The 26595-nt window shown below is 35.2% G+C and overlaps 2 protein-coding genes across 7 annotated transcripts in view; one reads left to right on the top strand and one right to left on the bottom strand.

Moving 5' to 3' along the window:
• The window catches only part of LOC100370385 (apoptosis-stimulating of p53 protein 1-like), a 51543-nt gene extending 30471 nt beyond the window's left edge, over positions 1-21072 (top strand). For 5 of the 6 annotated variants that reach the window (XM_085492626.1, XM_085492627.1, XM_085492629.1 and 2 more), the window contains 8 exons: positions 12456-12599; positions 13724-13853; positions 14260-14453; positions 15112-17814; positions 18270-18403; positions 18857-19023; positions 19368-19567; positions 20126-21072. In XM_085492626.1, coding sequence (XP_085348752.1) covers positions 12456-12599; positions 13724-13853; positions 14260-14453; positions 15112-17814; positions 18270-18403; positions 18857-19023; positions 19368-19567; positions 20126-20158 — 3705 coding nt within the window. In that variant the 3' untranslated portion in view covers positions 20159-21072. Of the gene's footprint in view, positions 1-4042; positions 4215-12455; positions 12600-13723; positions 13854-14259; positions 14454-15111; positions 17815-18269; positions 18404-18856; positions 19024-19367; positions 19568-20125 lie in introns of those variants that run through there. The other variant, XM_078014465.2, reaches the window with a different exon arrangement.
• Positions 21073-24827: 3755 nt separating this feature from the next.
• Positions 24828-26594, bottom strand: LOC100370531 (iron-sulfur cluster assembly factor IBA57, mitochondrial-like). The gene has a single exon (XM_002740796.3). The coding sequence runs from the start codon at positions 26469-26471 to the stop codon at positions 25362-25364; it is 1110 nt and encodes a 369-aa protein (XP_002740842.1). The 5' UTR covers positions 26472-26594; the 3' UTR covers positions 24828-25361.
• Between the last annotated feature and the right edge of the window lies 1 nt (position 26595).

The following is a 26595-nucleotide window of genomic DNA, read 5'->3' as shown; positions in this document are numbered from 1 at the left end:
CCAGGTAATACATGGAATGTCTGTAGTACACCAATATCGAGTTAATTCACATCAATCTTGGCAACTGATAATCGATTTAGAAATCCACTCTATAGCATTATTTGTGTTTGCGGCATGGTTGAGTTTGGCATGACTGTAGTGGCGCAGAAGTAATGACATATACCATGACTGTCAACAGGAAATGAACTTCTTTGTTGTGTAATTGATCTATATTCACCTGCAGAAATTCTGTTGGAATGATTTAATAGCGGCGATCTTTCGGTTCCTGTCAATTTTATCAAGGACAGGTGGCTTGATCTTTAACCAAGTGTTTACTTAAACGATTGAAGGAGATAAAGCTACTCGTCACTTTATTTATCAGACCACATGTCTGTCACCACCACAGCAACCACATGTTGGTGTTGTTTTTTTGAGAAAAGAATGTCAGTTCACTCAGTATTTATCCAATCATAGTTTTTGATACTTCCCAACCAATTACAAGTTACTGATTGGTTCTTTTCATCGCTGTGAGAGTGTGACTGGTACTGAGTACAGTTGCATTGACAAGAACACTCCGTTCGTTTCATTTTTACAATGCCTTGACACTGTAATCCTTAAACCAGACACACCGGATGTACTTCCCTAGAACAAAGTAAAAAAAAACACAATTCACATTCCAGAATGGTATTTCTTTACCAGTAATAGTAAGACATTGAAATAAAAGATCACTGTGCAGCCATTGTCTTGTGAAACTTATGTTAGCACTTCATAAAATCAAGTAAACCACCCAGTACAGTAGTGTGCCTATTTGGCATTCAAGTCTGAATGGTGTGGCTGCTTTAGCCTGTTACCACTGGCATGGTCTAGAGTCTGCAAACTGTGACAGTTATTATTGATTGTTTTTGATGATTTATAACGATCATACAGTGTCGATCTGCTTGACATGACAGCGATTGGATTGATCGTTGATTACAGGTAAGGCTCAGCAGTGAAAATTCTCTAATATGGTCCAGTTTACTATGGCAACGAGATACCAAAATAGCCATTTAACTTAAAGGCTGCCATTGTCTGCGACATTCCAGTGCAGCGTGTGTTTCAACCGCTGGGACTGTTTTCTTGCATAATGGCTCCCATCAATCATTCTCTTAAAAAAAAGCAACATAAAAACATTTTGGAAACTTTGCCATGGATTGCCTAATGTTAGCAGTTTAACGAGTAGGCTTTTGCTGGCTGCTAATTATAAAACGCTATCTAATAAAGTCCACCAATCAGTATGAAAACAGCTCTCATTTATTGTCTACTTGTCGTATTTGTTGTAAAACCTATTTAATTTTAAGAGATAACTACAATGTACAAATACAATTTATTTTTTAATGAAATCATATAGCACAGAAATTATTATATTAATATATTTGTTTAAGTATATTTATACCTAACACAAAATTCACAGGATATTCAAACAACAGAGTGTTGTCTCGCCAAATATTTTTTAATTTTTAGCTCCGCTGTTGACTTTGTCGAGCAGAGCTTATCTTATGAGTGATTGTCCGTCGTCGTTCGTGTCAATGTTTTACTTTTTCGACTTCTCTTGAAAACTACAAGCCTGAATGCTTTGATACTTGGTATCAATTGGAAAAACAAACAAAAAATCATATTTTTGTTAATGATTAATGTATATTGGAGAACTGTTTCAAAATTCATCAAAGTACAATGCCATATATTCTAGTAGTTGTTTTCACTTGTCACATCACATCGCAAACATAAAAGCCCAACAAAAAATTTTAAATTTGTCTATCCACCAGTGTAAACATGAAATTATGTTGTTTGTGTTAAATTCTTTAATTTAAAAACAATTTTTGTTTGGTCATGAACAGAACCTTTGTTTGTGTACGTATAATACTTGTAGAAAATATTGATACATATCTGTGACTATTTAATGTATGTACTGGTGTAATGTACATATTTGCCACAGAGCTCACTTGGTAATGAAAGTACTACCATACTATTATGCAACTCATAGTATTGGTTTCTAACAATTTAGAAAGCATTGCCAAAATTATGTCCTGTAAAATACTTTATTTTAGCTGGAATTAATTTATTTTTTGGGTGTTACCAATATATATATAACAATTTGTTCTCTTTATGAGAGCAATCTAACTGTAAATTATACAGTATAATTAAAGTTGTGGTGAACTGAATTTTTTTTTTAATATTAAAGATGTTTTACTAAAATTTTCCAGACATTAATTAGTCATTTTGGGGATTTTTAGGTCAGTTTGCAAAGGCAGGACCCGATATATTGTGTATCGTACTTTATGAATGACGACATAACTGTGAGTGCGATCACTATGAATCATTCAGAGTTTTTTTTCAAGATCAACTTAAAGCAGAAATACGTTCTAAGTTGTGTTAACACGAAAGCGTGAAAAATAGTGTATTGTACGTTGCCCGGAAAGACTGGTTTTCCAAGGAAAAGCTGATAAGTTTTGAAAACAAAATTCAAACAATTTAATTGTGAGTTATCTTTGACAATCGCCATTGTTGGCGGGTGTAGCCAGGTAAAAGCCTACAGCAATAAGTACACTGACATCTGTTCCCCTTTTGAAATTATTTCAAAGATTGATGGTTATGCATGCCTTCCATACAAATTGCTATTAAGTGGTGCTTATGTGTTCTCATGACCCTGGCTAACCTTTAAACTTTACCCAAAATTGTTTGTTAAAATTGGAGACTGAAAATTGACTCTATATGTTTTAAAGGGTGGACATGTTAGAATATGGGGCTGGGGAGTCGCACACAACAAGTCTGTAGTCAGGAAATTTTGGAAAAATAAATATTCTACTGGAAAATTCTTGGGAAAATTATATAATTTAAAGAAAAAAAACTAGCTCAAGGATAAAGGATGTTTATTATTATTCATTTATGTAAAAATGCATTTTTTAAATTTTTCGGCAACAACAGTGTGACTCAATATTTATCAATGGCGGTTTGACATGCTAAAGTTTTTATAAAATTAAATTAACCACAGATCTCAAGTCGTATATTATTTATTTAATTCAACAACAATTGTTATTATTATTGCTATGTTTTGGTTTCATTTTTGTTGTTCATCCATTTATTTCAGTGAAAAAAAAAACATGTGTGTTTTCATGTTCAAAATACTGAGTTGTCTGTTGAATTCTTTCGTCTAACCTATTATTGTCAGCGAGTAAATCATTCGTCTCTGAGTTTTTGTAGTCCTGAAATAAAAACTGTCACACTTTGTTTAGAGCCAAAGGTGACCTCTCTCTCTCTTTAAACTTCTACTGTGTTTATGTATGTAAAAAACTAGGAGCAATAGAAATGACACTGATGGCCTCAAAGTTTAAAACAAACAGTCGTAAGACTGGTGAAATTACTACTCTAAACTATGCAGAGGTGAGCCAGCAATGTTAAATGTCACGATTCTATATGGCTTCTTTCTCTGCTTGGCTGCATCTGTATAGCTGTCCGCAATCCTGCGACAGTCGTCTCCCCCACCCATCTGTACTGTGCTGAATTGTATAGACCCATACATGGACAATAGAACAATTATTTAAACAGAGTTCAATAATGTCAAGCCAAACAAATGATGGTTACACTTTTAGAGGTAGAATATTTAGGCTGTTTTTGCTTTTTTTTTTTGTAATATATTTTTATTTGATGAAGGAGAAGTTTAAAAGTTACAAAGTTAAATAATATGTATGGGTATTTTTACAACTCTGGATACTATGATCTCAGCTATAATTAAAATTCAGTGAGCAGAGTTTCTTTTTGTTAAACACAGCAAGAATGTGGTCTTGTTTGAACTATGTTTAAAAGAGTTCAGGTCATAATATTTTATCGCTGGGATAAGTACAAGTTGTTAATGTGGAAAACCATTAATATTGTTGGTTGGTCTACTAAGTGTCTGCTGCTGTCAGTACTGTACTGCCCCAGTCAGTGAATGTGTATACGCACTTTAGAATAAACAGTTGTCTTATGTCGTAGTGTAATTTAATACATTTGATATCTAGTACGCCTACATACCAACTGAGTCCAGTCATTTGAACATAAGCTGTCGGCCAGTGGAGTCTCTGTGTGTGTTTGTGCCTGCCCTGTTTAAAGAAGCCTGTCCGCGCGCTGCTGCCAACAACACCAGCCTGCCTGCCTGGGTTAATATCAGTCCAAAACTGAACATCACCATGGCAACTGCTGCTATTTGGCATCATAGGATGGTAAGCTTATTTCACCTTATTCCCTCACCGAGTTTGTTTTCACTGTCTATAGTTGAGTTCCTTCAAGTAGCTACATCCTTATGATGTTTAGTTGGCTGTTCTTTAAAGGAGGAATGCCTTTCTGAGTTTTGTCACCCAATGTACAATGCGAGTAAAGTGTTGTTTTTAGAAGCATACAAAGAAGATTGTTCATATGTTTCTACGGAAATGATCACATACAACATCCCCAGCTTGTGATGTGTTCATGTACAAGGCCAATCTAAATATACATGCTCGACATGAGGAAATACTATGATGCCTGTGGCTACACTTTGAGAAAGTCATTTCCGATATCAGCTGGTTCTGTCTGTGATTGCTAAGTTGTGGTTTCCCGTTTACTAAAATACAAGACATTACACATGATAGTTTTTATGTCTGTCTCGGTAATGAAATGCTTCAACTTGTTTATTATGCTGTGCCAAGAATGCTATTACTTCGCGTTGTCTTGGAGTTGTCTTGGCGTTGTCCGCTGTTCTCCGGTTACAAAATGTTTTCATAACTCATCCATTTGATACAGACTGTCTGTAAAAATGAAAACTTGAAAAGGTGAATTCTACTTATTAGTTTCCTTTCAGCTGGGTTGTATTTTTAACATTATTTACTTTTATCTGTACTTGTCTCTTTTCATAAAACACTGTTAGACCATGTCCCAATTATGTCCCTTACAACAGGAAACTGATATCCCCAACACAGTTGGCACTTTACCCTTTGAACATGCCGATTCTTTAATTGTTTGATGTTATTATAAGACGGTTAGTCAAGGCAAAGCTTACATTGAATATATCCCAAAAGGCTCAGTTTATTCAGTAGATTATTTTTTATGAATGCCTTGCCATTTTTGAGTGGGTGTACATGTGAATTTAAAGGATGTCTACGAACCAGTGATGCCATGTATTTGCAATTCCCCCTCTGTGATACCAGAAATAGAAAGAGTAACATGCAGGGTACCCAGTAGGGGAACATTGTAATTCCCAGCATAAACCTTCTTTCCATTATAAATTCCCTGTGACACAAAACAATTTCAACGAAAGAAAGTAATGTGCTAGGAACAATCTATTTCATAACAACTCCAAGGCTGTCTAAGCCTCAGTGATCTTGTACAGTTAAATGTATTTAGGACGAAAAATAATATACTATGTACACAAGTACCAATGTCTGGTTATTGAACACTATGTACTTTTCATCTATGAACACACTGAGAAACGATCCCCGATTTCTGACCATTGTTGGGTTACTTGTAAACTCTGCAAACACATTAAAAGTAATCTCTCCAATCCATGTTGCATAAATGACAGTGCATGTTTGTTGTCTTCACACACCATCTATTGCGATGACAGGCAGTGGCAAGGCTAAAGATAAAAATAAGAATGGTCAGCACTTTAAAGATTTATGAAGCTGAAACTACTTTTGGTCAGCTTCAAACTTTTGGATCTGTTAACCTGTCGTTTATAAGTAATTAACTCACTGGTTAAGTATTTTCAGAGAGTTAATGAAAGACTACATTATTTGTAATCTGAGGAAATAGCAACTTTAACACAGCTTAAGTTTCTATTTTTGTTTCTTTCCTAAAAATAACTTTTGACCATGAACCTTGGGGAGAAAGGATTACAGGATTTGCAATATTTCTAAGATCAAAGAACTTTTTTTTTCAATAGCGGACAGCATTGAAAGTATTAACATCAATGAAAATGGTGAGAAAAAATTATAATATAATTAGCAGATTTGAACTTTTTAAGACTCAATAAAATACACAATGTGATATTCTCATTATTTTTTTTCTGTTTAATCACGCATTGTCTCTCTCCTCCAGTTCATTCGAGTACAGTTAAATAAACTATGGTCGTGTTTTGTAAATCACTGAGAGAACATATTAATAATGTCAGTTTATTGAACATAAATATTTCCTCCATCTGTTTCATTCAACAGTCTGTTTATTATTAAATCAATCCTGTCAGTTCTAGTACGTGATAATATGCATACACATTTGTTTCTAAAGATTAATTATTTTTTGATACAGTATGTTAAGTAGTTCATTCATTCCCAGATTTTTAAAATAAACTTACAGCTCCACTTGCATGCAGTGTGATTCCTTCTTCAAGAGCTTATAAGTGTCAAATGTCAAGTTTGGTTTTTGGTGCAATAAAAGTACAGCTCACTTTGGAATTGTGGTCACTAAGAAGGCGTGAATTTACCAAGAGTTCTCAGGGTCAGCTAGCATTTGGAGCTCTCTAAAATTAAAATAGCACTGGATTTGCTGCCATGTTTAGAAAGCATTATAAAAACTGAAAACTCATGAAGTTGAAATGAAAAACAATATTTTGAATGAGCATGTTGCTGAAATGCTGTTTGCTTTGGACTTTTTAAGAAAAAACAACATTTATAATCATAGTGGTATACCTATTGTTAGTGTCCATTCAAACATTGTATACTTTGCAGAAATAATCTATATATAGTGAGTGATAGAAATGCTGTTTTCCTCTCTATTGATCTAAACAGCATGGTTTTATCCTTATTAATATGGTAAACAATACAATTTGAAACATGTTTTATTTATCAGTTCAGAAACATGTGAATGGGGTGTACGCTTGCATTTAAATTTGGATTCTATTAACTTGTCAAGTGTGTTGTATTCAATGCCGTCAGACATAAAGGGATAAAAAGCGGGATTGTTTTGACAACAGCATACGGTTGTGTGTTAATTAATCACTCCAGTAAGCAACAATTAAAATGACCTAGCTCGATTATGTTGTATTAGTATGCTGCACTGTACCCATTCAACCGTTCGTTCAAAATAATTGATATTGTTGTAGTTGTGGACATGAAGATAATATAATATAGTTTCAAATCCATATATGTTCTGTGATGCTCTCTGATGTAGTAAAATCAGATACAGTGGTTTGGATGATTTGACGACTTCTGATAGGCTGAGCAGTCTGCAGTCATCCCTCATATAAGCCATAATGTGTTTTTTTTCGCATAATTAAAAATACATGAGTTGACATTTTTTTCTTTTGATTTTCTTTTTTTGTGGAAAATAAAACTTAAATCTTATATTCTTGACTCGCTGTTAATTTTAAATAACATATCAGGAATAAAAATGAATATTATTGGCCATTTAATTGTAGGGCTTTATAGTGGGTGATGGACAATTCTCATTTGGCAATATTACTATAGTTTGATTATGTTACAACTGATAATTACTGTAGTTTTTCATTTACTACTGTAGTAACATTTTGTAATTGTCGTTATTTATCAATTTATTTCCCCCTGATTTCATTTCTTGATGTGACTGTAGTTGTAATTGTTTATGATATACTCTTTTGTTAGGTGTATTAATATTAATAGAGGATGTGCAATCTCAGAAAGCTTAGCAACATTTGACCTTGGCTCCATGGTGACTGCATTATTATTGGAATGTTTTTGAGATTTTTTTTTTTTTTTCTCTTGACTGCCAAATCCATGTCAATTAAGAACTAGTCCTTGTATGTGAATAATAAACATCATGACCATGGCATTTTTTTTTTTTTTTTTTTTTTTTTTTTTTCATTTTCTGTTTGTTGATGCGAGCAAATCAGATGAGATTGAGCCAGGAGTGCAATCAATTCCCCAATTTGTTTGGGCTGGGACCTTTTCATACACTGATAAGTTTCTTTCTTGCAGCTTGTCTGCATAATCCGTGGTGTGCTTGTATACCGTGGTGTATAGCTCAAATGTGGTGCATCTTTCAGACCAATTTTATCTTCGCAATTTAAACAAGCTCCCTGTGAACACAATACAGGTTGAAAGTTGAATTGCTGAGATTATTTCATGACTGTATGGTGTACATGTTTTGTACATGCTTGATTAATCCATCTTGAAAGCCCCAGTCTCTCTCTCTCTCTATAAAGTTGTACACAATGTTTGTTCTGCACTACTTGGTTGGTATGATGGAAGTGCAGTTTTCAGGTCAGATACCATCACCTGTTCTGTCTACTGCCAACGGAAACATTGTTTTTACTACCTGTAAGAAAGGATATATAAATTTTCGTTCCAAGCCAGCAGGGTTTCTATTTCCTGTTTACTGTGTCCATTTGCAGCAGTCTGAGAGCTAAAATCAGATATATGAACAGATTGCCAACTGCGTAAGTAGGGTTCTCTATACTTTTGTTATGTGGGACCTTTTCACCCTTCTATGGGGTTTCTGTAACATGTGAGGATTGATTGTAGTTTCTCCATTGGAATGTTATTTGGCAGAAATTACAATTCCAATCTTAATTTGTTTTTATGCTCTGAATTTGTTCATGTTATTTTTATGGTGAATTCTGTGATTTCATAAATGATGTTTATCGCAGTGTAAAAAGTCAGGTGTAAAACTTGTCTAATATTGTACCATCTGAAAATTTCAAAATTTGACATCATTGTATTAAAAAAAAATTTGCCAGTATGTTTTCTTGTTTTAAGGATTCCTGTATAATCTAAATGTACAAGTACTTGGCTACAATTAGGTAATTTGTGAACAATTTTCTCCTACAAATCCAGTCGTGTTGACGGCCAGCTCTTTTTCTTTCCAATACATTTTATGACTTAACCCTATAAGTGCCAATGTCAACTTTCATCAGACTTGTCTCCATTAGGGCCAGTAAAACAAACTATTGAAAAATTTGCATAATGTGGCACCCAAATTTTAGTTTGAGAAATTATAGCATTCAAATGGTAAAATCATGCTTGAATTTCATTGGCAGTATTTTTTGTTTAAATTAAATTCTCAAGTTAAAATATAAATAAAAAAAAAAACTCTAATAATACAGTTCAAACCACTAAAGTGATGATACTTAATTACTTACTTTCCACCAAGTTTCTATGCTATACTTAGGTGTCTTTCACACAATTTTTTTTTTAACTCTAGCTAGCATGTGACCAAAAAGTAAACACATTCCATTGGTAAAGTATGATTAGGATGTTTGTAGATGTCCTCCTGTTTATAATTCATACCTGTTTGTAATTACGCACATTCTACTGAAATAAACATTTAAACATGGTGGTATGAACTTAGCAGCATTGCTATAAAGATGTCACTCTGTGAGATTTGTGTTCTACCCTTACTTTGCCAGCTGCTGGAATGATTTGAGACTATGTGGATTGAATTTCACACATTATACCCCTGGTTACATGTTTGCCATTTCCATGGGTCACCAAGGGTTTCTAGTACAGTTCCTGTTTGCTAATTCTGGAATGATGACAGCCATACAGCATTCATTCAAAGTAAATCAAATCAGACATTGTTGGCGTCTGATGCTATGGGTAGGGGTTGGGTAATTTGACTGCACCGCAAATCCCGATTAATACAGCATGCATCATGCTTTTTAAAAATGCAATCATACTCCCCCTGATTACAGTTAGCTCTGAAACATTTTTTTCAATTAGGTAACGGAGAGGGTTGAGAACCAATTTAATTTTCTACCATTGTCATATGATTTCTTCAATGTGATGCAGTAATACTGTATATTTATATGAAATGCTACATCTCCGTTCCTGGAGTACACTTTTCAAATGATCAGATGCATGATTGTTAATTAACACTACATCGTAACATACCCCTATGTGAAACAGTTGATTCAAATTAAAGAATCATCTTAAAATTGTCACTTGCGTTTTTGTTTGGGGGTTGAGAGAAGAGGATTTAAGGAGGAAATAAAGTTTTTAGTTGTAATTTAGTTTTTATCGAATCTATTGCCTTACAATTTGTGCTTGTTGAGTCAGTTTGTTTGAGGTAGCTATAGCTGCCATTGTGCTTTAACTGCACAGTAAACAAGTTGTCTATCTGCTATTGTTGTTTTGGTATTTGTGGTCTATTTCAATGTTTATTTGCCTCATTGACCTCTTGTACTGGGTTCATCTTCATCGTCATCATTGTTGATAGAAACTGAGTATAGAGCTGAGGAGATACTGGTATATGTAGATACTGGTACTTTCATAGTATGCTTTAATTATGAATTTAAATTCAGACAAGTATGTATGGATAGGTGTACAGTAAACAGTTTTGAGAATGACACACTTGAGAAAATTGTGCATTTTTTCCCCTGCAGTTAATATTGCAATTGGGCCCTTAAAGATAGGGAGTGACTGTAAGTATCTTTTGAAGTCTTTTAAATTATGAATTTTTAGCAAAGAAAATTTGACGATTTTACTACAATTTGAAATCTAATAGTGAGTAAAGTAAAGCGTTCTAAAAGGCTGATAATTTATGGCGTGTGGAGATAGTTACTGTGTAGTTTAATGTGTGGGAACATCAACTTAATTAGATGAATGTGGAATGAGGCACCAAAAAAGGAGTGACTCATCTGAGGTGAGTGTGTCACACACTTAAAATTTGTGTGTCAGATACACTAGCTATTTGCGTTGTTCCCTTCTGGCATCTGACTGGGCTTGGTTCAGGTCAGTACATGTAAATGATTGTGCCCATGCCTTGATGACAGAAACTAGATTAGAAAACCTAACATGTCCTGTCACCAGCTGTTCATGCAGTGTCACTTCAAAACATTTGTTAATCCAGCAATGGCTACATGCATCAGTCATCTGGATTAAAGAAGACTAAGGGTTTATTATTAAAAACTGAGGGGAGGTCCTATCAGAATGAGAAAGTTTTGAAAAAATAAATTAGTGAAAAAATATATATAAAAAAATGTAACACACATTTGTAAAAATAAAAATTTTCACAATTATTCTATCGCTTCCCCTATCAAAGATTCTAATGGTTAATTTCTATTACATCTATATTGCATGGTTTCATTTCAAGAGTGAGCTGTCTTGTGTTTTACTGTCTTCCTTATCACTCCACAGCATAGCAGACTGTAATTATACTTGACTGTTGATGATGCCTATCAATTTGATGATTTCCTCCATTTTTTCTCAGTTATTTACACCCTCCAGTGTTGAAAGTTATCTGTTTCCTCCAGTAATAATCTAATAACTATCGTGTCTTCTACTTTGTCCAATCACAGCTTATATAGTTTTTTGACATAGTAGTACAGTAAAAGTGACAAGTGAACTTTATGAAGAGACCACCTTCAACCAAATTAAAATCTAACAATCAAATCAGTGTGGTAAATTTTTAAGTCAAATTTTAGATGTGGTTTAATTTTACACAACATAGCTTTGTTTCAGCCTTTGGGTCGTATACGTACGTCATACTAAATACCATGGCGTTGCCTAGATACAGGGGATGTGTTGCTAGCGCCACAGGCTTCCATTGAGAAATCACATGTAGAATTCAGAATGACATCATCAGACATCACAATGACGTGGTGACGTTGTGTAACCTACTAACCAGATTGCCATGCCAGAAATAGAAACATACCAGCCTAGAAGTTAAGACTGACTGACCTCCGGCCTTCATAATTAGTTTTTAGTTGATTGAAATAGCAGTGTTTTGATCTTTACTCTATGGAACTCATTAATGTCTTTTTCTGTATGTTTGTTGGCGGATGTGGTGATGGAAAATATAAAATACATTCCTAAAATAGAGTCAGTGAGCTACGAGATTTTTAGTGAGGGATAACATTTTCATCTGGCTATGTGCCTAGTATTTATTGATAACTTCATTCCATGGGAACATTCTGTGAGAGTTTCTTTTGTGGTTTCATAATTTGTTATTTTTGAAAAATCTACATTCTTCAACAGATTACCCCCAAAAATAATAATCAGCCATTTTATCACCGTCATGTTTCTTTCAGAATATTTCCTGTATTTATCACCCACTTTTGTCACTACTCTTAAACCTTGATGAAAATGATCAGAACTAAAATGAAATAGTATCCAATTAGAATTGTTAAAAAGTTGATGTGTTGAGAAATAAACTACCGGTAATATAAATTGAAAAGTTAAGACCACCAGGAATGTTTGCAATTTGAACGTCTGGAATATATTGTCAAAGCTAGTCTGCAGAAAGTACATTGGTAAACAGTTAATGAGGTAATTTTTAAATGGTTTGTAGAATGTTGATAAACAGTGTACATTTTTTGAACTAAAATTCCTCTGTCAACCTCAAAAAAAACATGATCTGTTTTGACTTTATTTTTGAAAACAATTACTCATCATTACTCACAAATTTAACACTGTTGTATGTAACCAAAGAAAACCAATGATCGTTTGCTTTCACTCTGAAAATATGTATTTTCACTGATGCACATCTTATCTTATTTGTATTTCTGCTTCTTCTTTCAGCTTCCCGCTGGTGTGGATTTGACGCTGAGTGATTTACAAGAAATGGCGACCCGGCAACAACAACAGATTGAGACCCAGCAGCAAATGTTGGTTGCCAAGGAACAAAGGTTGAAATTTTTGAAGCAACAAGAGAAAAAACATCAGGTATGTCATGCTGTTTACTGAATTTAATTTTGTATATTTTTGTGAATGAAGTAAATGTTAGGACACCATTGTTTTTTCCACCAAAATGGTTGTGCAACTTTTTTTGGCATTTTCTGGTATTTTTTTTATCATTTCTTTGTAAATTTTTGACCGTATTGACATAATTTCTTGATGATACAAGTCTTGATCAAAAAAGTTAAAAATTGTTGAAAAATTATGCAAGTTTTTTCTGTGAAAGGTGGCTTAATCTTATAGTTGAAGATGGGTAGTCTTTAAAATGTTCTTGAGTTGTAAAAATGTTATGTTTTCAGTATGTTAAAATTGATTTTTCGGAAAACATGTTTCACCTAGAGAGAAAAACATTACAATCTTGAGGGAAAAAATGGTACATGGGAATGAAGCTGTTATTTTTTTTTCACGGGAAAAAAATTGAATTCATCCAAAATATTTGCTGCCTGTGGCAGTTAAAGCTGTTGTTTTAATTTTTCAATTTATTCCAAAAATGTTAAATGTCAAAGAACTGCTTTTCATAAATTTTATATTGCATTTGTAGTGTACATAATACTATAGTAAAGTATTTTACAATCAGTCTTATGATGTTTAGAGATGGGAGGACATAATAATAATTTTGTTAAAAGAAAAACTGATTCTCTTAATGTAGCTTTGTTTGTTATTTCATCGCATTATCCAAAGTCTGTGACGATGACAGATGAAAATATTCTGTTGCCATGGTGACTGGACGTAATTCACAGATTTGCATAAACTGCATGCACTGCAATGCTGAGCTGTAAAAGCTACCTGAGTGCTTGTTAACATGAATTAGTTATGTGAGAGTTTCCTGTGGTTTTCTAAATGGAATTCTAATTTTGTACGACACCAGGCTTCCTGTGGTCACTTGGTAGGAGACTAAACGAAGCTCACTGTGACTAGCTGAGTTGCATAAGCTATGGAAAATACCTTTTGAAATTTGAATCCATTTTAAAATGTAACCAACAAATGCTAACAGGTTAAATATAACTGGAACATGCTGATTGGAACATGATGATTACCATCCCAGTGGATTGTAATGAAAGGTTTCATTAAACTAGACTCATCGTTGATTTTTTTTTTTCTCATCTTTACAGCAAATGGCAGCAGAGAATGAAAGACTAAGGAAGCTTAGAGAAAAAGTTGAAAGCCAGGAACTGAAATTACGTAAATTAAGGGCAATACGCGGACAGGTGGATACTACAAAAACCAATAATGTATCATTAAGTGAGTGAGGCTTATTAATATGTTTCCATACATCACAAACAAATTCTTAGCCACACAAAAGCTTGCACTATACCGGTAAATTAGAATGTACAAATATGGTGTACAGATTCTGTACCCCCACCTAGCTAACCCCTCATATCTTATCAGGAGACCCGTCTTGGAATATAGACCCTCCATTCAGTCTGTTAAAATCATTTATAAGAAGCCATACTTTCATTGCTTACTCTTAGTTTACTTTCTGACCCCACTTTATAATGTCTGGCACATGTGTTTTCATTCCAGAGAATGTACCTTTGAGTTGATTAAACTGCAAAGTATTTTTGAAACAATATCCTGATGTAAACTGTTCATTGATTAATTTGAACAAGGCAGACATTTTTATCGGTGACTCGTTTTACTCCCACAGCCTCTGAACTAGAAACGATACGACAGCTGTTCAGTGAAAAAGAAAAAGAACTGGCTATTGCTGTTTCCAAAGTAGATGAGCTCACGGAACAGTTGGAGATGCTACGAAAGGGTAAAATAAACGGATTGAATGGGGACAGCATGTATAACACACCAGCTGCAGCCGAGGTGGAGAGACTGAAAAAAGAACTCATGGTGAGTGAAAAACCAAATTGACATTCCTGGGGTGAGGTCAAATTTCAAAGGTCGATATTGTGACACTGTAATTCTATATTTTAATTTCCTTTTTATCAATAGTGATACTATTTGAAAGGTGGCTGAAAGATTTGTTAAAAAAAGTTCAAGGTGTTCCAGTAGAAACATATTGTCATATTCATGAAAAATAAGCATGTTCGTACAAGACGACACAAACCATGATTTCTAATGTTTGACCCTAAAAAAAAACAGCAAGTTTTGGAGCATTTACTTGTATGAAACCAACTTTGTTTGGACAAAACTGACAGAAAATTTGAAGAAATTTTTTTTACAATTTTCTAAAAAAAAATGGAAAATTTTGCATTCTATCGTTTGTTTTATAATACATTGTTTTCCATGGTGAAAGAATTTCTTCATATCTTGTCATTTTGCTTGACATAATGGATAGAAAATTTCATAATGATATAAATCCTAATATTGCTAATAATTGTGCTAGAGCTAATAATTCACATTTAATTTAGTGTGATTTCAGTGTGATAATAGTTTTATAAATATATTTAATATCCCATGATGCATTGTCACTGATCAATAGTACAGAATTCTTTACTTCTCCAGCTCAAGTTGTTTTCATTCATTCATACTCTTTTTTTTTTTTCAGATTCGAAACAAATTAAATGAGCAACAGAGCTCAAAACTTCAAGCACAGCAACAGGTTATTGTGCAACGTAAGGAAGAAGTAGCCACCATGGATCAACGTATCGAAGAATTGGCTGAAAGGCTACGGAAAAGACGGGCACAGCAAAAATTACATCAGCATAAACAGCAACAGTCACCATTGCAACCGTATCACCTACAGCAGCATAGCTTCAACAATATGCCAAATGGGATAGTATCGTTACCCAGAACGCCAAACAGTAGGCCAACAAATATCGCCGCTGTGGAACCATACAGTGTGCAAGCACCAAATAAATCTAACCGGCCGGAAACATCTAAAGACACGTATACTATACCAATTAAGCCAAAGCTTGTGGAAGCAGGAGATGCCAATGATTTGAAACATGCAGATGGTGACCTAGAAAAGGGTAAAAGCAATAGTTCAACTGTGAACGGGGTGATGCCAGAGAAAGGTGGAAATAAAAATAACAATACAGCCAAGCCTGTACAGCCAATACAGAATTATAAAGGCCATGCTGTGAAATTGACAGAGACTTTATCTCAAAGTAACAGTGATAATTTAGTGCCAGGTATACGGGGACAACCGGAAGGAAACACTGAAAGTAGTAGTGATTCCACTTCTATCACAGACAATTCCAGTCTTGAGAATATGGTTATTTACCCCTCCCACTCTAAGAGTAATAACAGCAGTAGTAGTAGTAGTAGTTTAAGTAGTAACAATCAGCAACCGATCACAACGTCTGCTCCTCTTCCATCGTATTCTGCAGCGATTGCAGGTGTTCAAACAGCTACGACTACAACTACTACAAGCCACCCTCCCCAAACACTGCCAAAGCCACATCCAGCTATGCAATCTAAGCAAAGACCAGTTTCGCAGCTGCAGCTAAAAAATAGTAATGTACAAGCTAACCGAGGTGTTGGACCTAAACCTCCTGTGCCTGCAAAACCAAGTCATCTGCCATTGAATGGGGAGCCACTCAAGGCACAGGGTAATGTTGCTGTACAACCTCAGCATCCACCATCTCCAACAATGACTACTCAGTCACACCAACAGTATCAGAAGATGCCCAGTGTGGCAACACAGGTACAGAAACCTCCATCTCCAGTGGCGACTTCGAGGCATCCTACATCGCTAGGGAATTCATCAGCCGGGCAGCATCCACCTTCCCCAGAAATTAAACCGCAGATGTATCATCCACCATCACCGGTTTGGAAGAGACAACCCCCGGCTGTTCCTCCTAAGTCACCAAACACAAAAATCACTTCTGTTAACACTCAACCCAATGGGGCTTCCCAACCCCCAACTAGAGTTCAGAAACCTGGTATTGGCAATCCAGAGGTGCTGACTTACAGACCACCTGCCTCTTCTCTTCATGTGTCCACAGCTGGAGATAACAGCCAGAGCTCATCTCCCAAAGCACAACTATCACCAAGTCAAAAGACTGTTATACCAACATCAAAGCATCAAGGCAACTCCAGTGAGAATTTGCCACCTGCTGTAACTGCTGTCAATGATGCTTTGTCCATTCTTCTTGGAAATGGCAATAACACCATAAGGACGACTCAGTCTTATCAAAGGTGCTCACCCACTGCAGTTAGTACCACATTCACTAATCTAACACCCCCTGTGGAAGCGTACAAACCAGTAACCACTACCACAGAGGCGTTTAGATCAACAGCATCTGCACAAACCACAGCTGTGACAACCACCACAGCTACTGTCAAGCCTATGCACCAGAATGCAACTGAGCCTATTTACGATACACCACGAAGTGAACCAATTCATCCTGCTTATAGGGACCATCCCAGTCCACCAAACTACATGCAAGCCATGCCAAGACCACCATATCCACATCCACCACCACCACCATCACAGACATCACCTCTTCCAGCTTACTCGGCATCTGGAATGCAACATGGTAAACAAATCCCTCTGCAGTCACAACACCTTTTCCCAGGTGTTCAGAACACTCGTCCTAACTTGAACGGAGGACAGAATGCCCCACCCTATAGTAATGATCCAAATCGAAGGCCACCTAGTCCGGTCAAATATCTTTCACCAAAATATAACCAAGTGTATCCAAATACTCGGCAGTGGGAAGGTGACAACAGACACCGAAATGTTCCCAGGCCATTGAGGAGAAGGCATTCTTACACAGAGGAAAAAGAAGCAATGCCAATGGTACGGCCACCAACCGATAGAGAAAGAAGTTCCTCAGAGAGTGATAGTCAGACATTCTATCAACCTGACCGACCAGCTACGAAATTCGACAACACCATCAATATGGATCCGTCAAGAAGAACGTTTTACCAGCAGCAACCCCCTCAGTCTCCCCAAGAACAGGAACAATCTACCCATAACAATCCAGCTGTATCAGCGCAGAATACTTACCCTTCATATTATCCTGCACAGAAGAAAAATGATATCAGACGTGAGATCTTTGACAATTCCATCGAGCCTTCTCCACAGCAGTACAGGGACGCATTGTCACAAACAGCCAGGACGTCTGCCATGGAAAGTTTACAAATACGACAGCATTACAGTCACCAACCAAAGAAATCCATATTGAAAAAACGTGAAGCTAAGAAGACTGCCAGCAATCGAGTCAGTTTTGATCCACTGGCGTTGCTGCTTGATGCGTCTCTTGAAGGGGAATTCTTATTGGTTAGAAAAATAATCAATGATGTAAGTTGTTGTCATCCTGGTTATTTTTTTTTTCACACTTTAGATTTCAGCTGCTGTATTTGCTCTATTTGTACTGTATGCATTTACGTAAATTACAGTGGTGTTTCTGTGGTCAAAATAAGTAATATTTTAATAATTTACAACAAATGTGATATGGGGTTCATACTTACTTCTATATTGGAGATGCACTTTTCATGAAAACACATGTGGTATTTGCAACTTATTTTGTATAAAGAAAGTATGCATGTATGTGTTTATTAAAGATTGGAATCATGTGTCTTTTAATGCAATTATCCATAGTGTTATGCAAAAAAAAAAAAATTACTCTACATATCATTATGCAGTTCAGTTCTCCAAGTTCATTGGAAAACATTATCATCTGAGCGTTTTTTTCCCTGTTTATACAGTGATACTTGTCAGTATGATTCATGGCATGTGTTTTTGTTTCCCCACAGGTCCCTAACCCTAGCGGTTCTAATGATGAAGGTATCACTGCATTACATAATGCAATATGTGCAGGACATTATGATATTGTTACATTCCTGTCAGATTACGGCTGTGACGTGAACTCTCCTGACAGTGATGGATGGTCAGTTGAATTTTTATTTTGACATATACCTCAGTGCAGCTGGGAATCTTGCCAGCTACTTCAAATGTTCTATGTATAAATGATATTCTGATGCATTTAATTATTGTTTGGAGGCCTAAATTATACAGATATCACTATGACAATGTACTTAACTGTAATAATGAAACCACATATTCATCTCGCACTATTTTGCAATTTTACAAATTGTTTTCACTTGTCTGTGACATAACAAACCTTTATGACACTTTTATTTGTTCGGAAATATACCTTCCAAATGCTCTGCATTCTAAACACTATTACCTGGATTTAACTGCAACCATATTGACCTGATTACATTGCATGCAAACTGTCCATGCAAAACACCAGTTTACAATTTGCCCATATACCTAAAGAGGGCGCCATTCATAATGTGGATATGATGCGACATCAAAGTCTTACTTGTTAACTTCACAGGACTCCATTGCACTGTGCAGCTTCCTGTAACAACTTGGCCATGGTGAAGTTTTTAGTCGAGAGAGGGGCATGTATTTTTGCCACGACTATCAGCGATGTGGAGACTGCAGCTGAAAAGTGTGAAGAGGATGAGGAAGGATTTGATGGCTGCTCAGATTATTTATATGGTATGTTATAACTTTTCATCATGTTTTGTATTTTATACTACCATGATGTACATCAATGACAAATTAAAATAGTAGCAATGAAATAATAATACCCGGTAATACAAAAAATGAAAGATTCTTTTGCAATACTTACATGTGCTGTTACCAGTATAGTAATCACAAAGGAAATATTGTAACCCACTCGCGTTATGCTCTGTGAAAATACAGAGAAAATAATTCCTTTATTTAGCTGTCAGATTTACTGTGTTCATTGTGGACCTGGGTCAGCACATAAAACCATGCTGTGTATCTCTGTTACTTGTTACATCACTCATTCTAACAAGAATGTTTGTTGTGTACTGTAGGTATGCAAGAGAAGTTGGGAATAATGAACAAGGGAGTGGTATATGCGGTCTACGACTATGAAGCAGAGAACTCGGATGAACTAGCATTTAAAGAGGGTGATGCTATGGTGGTGCTGAGACGTGGAGATGAAGATGAGAAAGAATGGTGGTGGGCTAGGAAAGGAAACCGGGAAGGATACATTCCAAGGAATCTTCTTGGGGTAGGGTTTGTCTTCTTCATGGATGTGGATATCTAATAGTGTAACATAGCCCAATAGATTATTTGCATGACCTCTTGAAGGCCACACATCCTGGTACTTAACCGTTTCACCACCAGTTCCCTCTTTTCAACAAAAATTCACAAAATAGTTCTGTTTATAGTCTGCACTTTCTATCAGAAGATTGGGTCAAAAATAACCCAATTTTTTGAGTAAAAATTTTGTCTGTTGGTTCCAAAATTTCCAGAAATATTGAAGAATATAAAAAAAATAGTGCAACAGAATTTGGGCAAGGAAGTCTGGTGGTGAAAAGGTTAATCACTTGATTCACAAATAAGAATTATTTTTGTTTGGAAATTGTTGATGTCTATGTCAATAGCAAAAACCTCAAAGACATTCTTTTACGTGGTTGAGAAAAGGAAGACAAACTAAAACACTGTTTAAATTTACTTGCACTTCTAATAGAAGAAATACTGTATTGATCAATTTCTGTCCTCCATGCTGATGCTTTTTTTTTTTTTTTTCACTCCTGATTATTCTTCTCATTTGATTTCTCAACAGTTGTTTCCAAGAGTAAAGCCGCGAAGAGATTAGAGGTGATGCATAAAATGTAACGAAGAAATTACAATAGATGGTTGCATACAAATCATTGATTGTGGACAATATGCAACTCGGAAATATTAACTTGATTATGTCAAGAACATAGAGCCGCCAGCTACATGCTTTGCTAGAAGTACAAGCTTCTGTGTTTTATAATTATAAGCAACGTCGTCATACATGACAGACTTATCTGCAACGCTTGATTGTAGAAATTAATGTATTGAAATGAAATTACCGTACAGTGTAATGAACTTTGTTGTGTATCGTCATGTCAAGTGTATGACGTTACCGACTTTGATTGTGTCTTCAAAGTGTGGTCATGTGGAAGCTAAATTATAGGGGGCTATCAGACGTGACTGTATTTTTATATTTAAACAAAAATTATGTCACATCAAGGAAGGCAAATCTTGATTCTTGCCAGCCTTGCTTGAATTTTAAAAATTCAAATGAACTTGACTAAAATGCCCGTGTTTAGGCATTTGATAATCACAATGACTTGTGTCGAAAAATGTAATTTTTTTTAGGAAATGGTCAGTGTCTGATCGATATGGGCAAAAATTACAGAACTATATTTATTTTCAACAGAACTATATATGAAATTGTGCTGCTTTATGTGATAGAATACTTTTAGTTGAACTTGGCAATATACTTGGTCCTCGTACTGCCAGCATGTTCAGGTGTTATGACACGCATCTCTACATACGCCGTCTATTATTCTCCTTATTTAATATTATTGTATATTTTAGTTAGAGTTTTTTCCCTGTATTTAACCTGTTAAATATTCATATACTTTCTATTTACCCCTTGAATGGCGTTCCCTCTCATAAAATGTACAGATTGTTATTGTAAGGGGCGCTATTCAAAAGGAATTGAAAAAGTGGGCAATAAAGAAAATATGAAACTTAAAATCTGTACAGTGTATATGTGTATATGCATACGAACACCTAATTAAACGAAGAACATAGAACACTTTCCCGGGGTATTTGAAATCAAAATTATCATTCCATCTCAGGAGCCAATCAGCAATGGCCTTACAGTTAGATGACAATTTTGATTTCAAATACATACATAGGGAAAGTGTTCTATGTTATTCGTGTATTAAGGTGTTCATTTCTCAACTTGTCTCTTATTTAGTTTAATGCTATATTCAAGATGGCAGCCCCCATGTGGTAAATATTAATAAATTAATCGGTTTTATTTTATTATCACTGTGAAAGTAGGTTATCACAGTAATAAAGTCTGAATGTTACAAATACATGAATCAGCAGTATATTGCACATTTTTCGAAAGTGTATATATACTGCCAATTTGAACAAATTACCTGATCGACGTGGAATCAACCGTATCCCATTATCACACCTAGATTATGCAACATATTTGAAGGATGCACAACACGCATGCCTTGTGATTACCAACAAACTTTGAAGAGAAATGAATTAATTCTATCGGTATTTTTCCCCCATTGTTGAGGGCGGACATATTATTAAACATCCTAATACAGATTTCATCCAAGACAAGATTCTATGTGTGGTTGGGGAGGGTAGCACTCCTTCCCAACTGATATTATCCTATACATGCATCATATATTGGAGCCCATGTCGAAATATAATAATATTCTCAAGTCGTGCAATGTACCAGTACATACTGAATAATGTTGGTTCTAACACCAAACCCGACTGAACACCACAATCCAGAGGCTGCAAAAACCCAACACAGAAAAATAAGACGAAATAATTTTACCACATTCCCTGCATATTACAAAATGGTATTTTATATGATGAAGTGCTATGTTGTGGTCAATCGTGTCGGAATAAACATGCAGTGATATATTATTGTTGTTAACAAAGGAAAAAGCATTTAAGTCACATTTCATACAAACCAGGGCTGCCGATCTACCTAAGCCTATTTTTACGAATATGGGACATACAAAAATAAAGAAAATGTCATTCCATGAGATTCGTCATCAGATTTGGCAATGAATTTCTATTTACAAATTTTAAGAGGAAGTTAAAAATCTTTTGTTCTTAGGGTCATGGACTTCCGGGGTATTAAAGTGATAAAAAACAGAATACTAGTAGATGCTCAAAGATTATTGCATGTTTGTGTACAGTCTTTCATGTTGAAATTACAGCCTACAGTGCATATTTTAGATTCTTTTATACCTTACAGTCACCAGTTTTGCATTTAACAACAATTGCATGTGTTGTATACTGAATCATTAAAATACAACTTATTTTGCCCTTAGAAACACTTTTATGAAGTGCCTGTATTTCTAATAGAGCAAATACAATGCATATTTCTGCAGATAAAAATTTTAAGTAATAAATATCTGCATAAACAATCAAAGAATAAATAAAAAAAAAAAAAAAAATGGTAACTAAATCTGCATTAAACATAGAACAATTTTGTCCAGTACGCAAACATAGTAGACGAGGCAGGTATTTTCACACCATAGAGGGCGCTATCAGCTTACAATAGTATCCTCTGATCAATTTGAAACCAGAGATTGAATAAATGCTCTCAGTGATGTGCTAGCAACTGTTGAGAATGTTTGGAAAGTTGCATTCTTTGAAATTAATCAGTATTGTCAAGTATATGGGGCCGTAAGCAAATAGTACACTCTGACCCCACATTTATAATCAAATACTGTGGAATACTTTATTTTCGCTGGATTTAATTTTCGCTGAAAAGGCTTTTTGGGCGTTTTGCTTGGAATTTATTTTCACTGATTTTTGATGAGTTTAATGTGAAATATAGGAAAAAAAGTATATTCGCTGGATTTTATTTTCACGGAATCATCCCTTCAGCGAAAATAGCGAAAATAAATTCCAAGCGAAAATAAAGTATTCTACAGTAACTGGCTCCATTTGTTATCCTGTGTAAAGTAAGATAACACACACTCACCAATATTGTACACCATGTTTTATTATACTAGACCAAAACAAACTGCACATAATCAACGATGAGAAGCCATTCTTTGATTACAATGCAAACATAACTTTTATCCAATCGTGTTCCCAGTAACAAAACAACTATCGTGTTACACTTCCACAAATTGTTTATAAGAGGACGCCAGTCAAAAAAATCAACCCGACCCTGGGATTGCATCTTAAAATATTTTGAAAATACTTTGTATTAAACTTGAAGCTACCTAAGCTGGAAAATACTGCTACCTTTATTCTGTTTACAGAAACCTAATTCATTTAAAGGACGGTAGTCGTCATGCATGTGCGACATTTGTGTTGATAAACATTGATTTTCACACAATACAATGTGCTCTTCTAATCACAAGTATGAGGTTTGAGCTGGGCACGACTTGCACTAATTACAACAGGCGACTCCTTCGATACCTTCCATTCACCTAAAAAACACCTAATTAAATCTTAGTAACGTCTCAGTTTGTACTCGTTGATCTGCACAACAGCCAAAGTTGCCATCTTACAAAACGAAACCCATATATCTTGTGCATGCATGGCGCAACGACTGCGGCCCTTTAAGTCTGTTAGGGAAAACGATAGTTCTTTACTGCAGTTATTTTTTTTTCATTTCTCCCACAGAGGGCATCTGTAGTATCTCACTGCAGTTAGGGTTTTTCGGTCTGCGATAGAGGGCGCCATAGCATCTTATGTGAAACAACCAACAAGTATCCCTTACTCATACAATACTCCCACTACAATAAAAGTAAAAGCACTTCTACATAATTCTTATTCTGTCTTATTCATTAATATACAAAGAAAGTAATAATGTTCTATTATAATCAGGATGTTTTCATTTCCACAACAGAGGGCATAGCACCATACAAAATTCAACAAGTTTTCTTAGATTTGTACGATACTCAGAAATTCATGATTGGATTAACAGTCCACACCACAGTATGGCTGCATTAGTATGACTTGTACAATACTGTTGCAGTTATGCAATATCACTTCAATATTTCATGCGAGGGTTGTACATTCCATACAAATATATCAAAGATCATTCAAATGTGATGTTTTCTAGGAGTTCTCTGCCATGTACTAAGCACACAGTGATGTAGAGGTATGAATAGACTGTAAACAAAAGCACAGACAAATATGCTTCAGTGATGTACACATACTGTAAAACCAGTTATTTTCACTGGCATTTAATTTGACTATTGTTTTGCGCAATCTCACTGGGTTCACAAACTTGGCAGAAAAAAACAATGAGTTCTATTGTTATTCTATATGTTCACGTAAAGTTAATTTAGTGACTTTTACTTATCAGTGAACAACGAATGTATTTACAGTATGAATGCAACTCCAAATGTAGTTGCCCGGTCACTTAAGATGTATCTATGGTGACAATTAGTCATATTTTAATGATCTGGCATATAATAAATGCAAATTCTAATACAGCAAATACTGTACATGAATTAAATGTTATTTCTAGAACATATATACTAATATACAAGGACTAATTATACTGCATTATTGTACTGCAGAATGCTTTATTTTTCACTTTCATTTTTTCTGAAGAGATAAATCAGAAAAATCAAATCCTGTGAAATACTTTATTTACATTATGACAAAACAGTGAAAATTAATGACAAGTATAAATTTCAGCTGCAATAAAGTTATCAAGTTTGTGGAAATACTGTACCATATCCTTTCAGGAATGTACACAACTTAACTACACAAACAAATTTCAAACATTCCAATTTAATTTTCCAAATAAATTACGGTAAATAGCATATATACATTATTCCAAGTGATCTAGCACATGATCAAATTACTTCATACTTCAAATAACAGAAATCATGCAGAATTTGCATGATATCGTACCTACTACTTCCTAACAAGTCATACAAATGTATGATGAGAAATAAATTTGGCAGAATTATCAGTTCAAGGTAATTTGTTGTGAATTATCTCAGAAGCTTTAGCAGACAACACAAACACTAAAATATGTAACTTTTAGTTCTAACAATGTAATTAACCCTATGTGTATTACAGCACTGAACTGAGTAATACTTATAATAGCCACAGAACCCTATATGTTTCTCACATTGGTACTATGTTTTGTGGTTAACATTAGGATGATGATTGTTGAGTATTTGATTCAGTATAGGTCTATTGTGACCAATTATGTAAATGTGAAACACTTTTTTTTTTTAATTTACATACAATGAAGTATTTAATCATCTATATATTCAATATACTGGTATATTTATATATATTCAATTCTTCATTTCAGACCCAGCTGAGAACTGTTCACTGTGTAGTTTTGGTATAGAGTCCATAGACTGATGAGGCCACCATTTTGGTACTGATGGCTCTAGCGTTATTAGATTCCCATCTGCACTAGGAACTGTAAGGATGCCTTGGGTATGTGCAATTCTTAAAAGTGCTAAACCATATATTCCAATGTGGTTGCGAAATTTTCCAGCATTTTTTCCATTTTTAGTGCTGACAGTTGTGTTGCCGTTGATGATGGCATCATTTTCGTAGTTAGTGAGAGTCACCGGCATGAGTCGTTTTCTGATGACTCCAGTGTGATGGGTTCGTGCAGTCAATTCTTGTCCAAGGTAGCAACCTTTATGGAAACTCACTCCATTCATATAATCCAAGTTGGATTCTAGTGGCAAAGCATTACCTACAGGCAAGTCATTACTGCCTTCGCAAATGCCATGTATGTAACGATGTGTATGGTAGTTATGAACATCCATTTCAGTTAACCCCGGAATCAATTCTGGAAGATTGGTATTTTTCGGGACAACCAGTCTGCGCCCAAATGTCGATAATCTTGGATCAGCCACACATATTGACTCGTTAACCATGGAAGTAGGGTAATCAACTTTACCAAAGACTTCATACGCAGCCCAGACTTCGTATTCTGATGATACATTTAAAATGTCTACTTTTTTGCGTATTTTGAACATTTTCATGTGTTTTTGTAACTCTGGTGCCAATTCGTTTTCACATTCGACCAAATAAACTGCTTCGTCATTGCCCTCTTTGTAAATACCGTAAATAATTGCATCATAAAGTACTCTGCCCTGTTGATTTAGTAGCATGGTATAAAGTGATGGGTTCTGACGAGTCAACAAACTTGCGTCGTTTGTGATGAGACCTTGCAGTAAATCACTGGCATCTCTCCCACTCACTCGAATGATATTTCTGTTGATCAGCTTAGCGCATTTATTGGCTGACTGTTTCCTATCATCATTTCTTATGCCCGAGAATGACTGCGACGTCGTCATGGAGGCGAACCAACGACATGGAAGATAGTTTCTACACATTCTAGCGGCAACACTACCACCGTACAGAATTCTCGAGACACCAAGCATGTTTGTTACTGGAATACTCGCTGAAAACAAACGTTTCTTGAATAAGCAACTTTCGCACAAATGCTCTTTCTATAATGAGCTCTGCAGCAGACAGTACATGAACAGTAGATTTATTTTCTGAGTA

Source organism: Saccoglossus kowalevskii, chromosome 2, assembly GCF_978046115.1.
Source record: "Saccoglossus kowalevskii chromosome 2, keSacKowa6.1, whole genome shotgun sequence".
Taxonomy (NCBI): domain Eukaryota; kingdom Metazoa; phylum Hemichordata; class Enteropneusta; family Harrimaniidae; genus Saccoglossus; species Saccoglossus kowalevskii.
The sequence above is the reverse complement of the archived record's forward strand: the minus strand, read 5'-3'. Positions and strand labels throughout refer to the sequence as shown.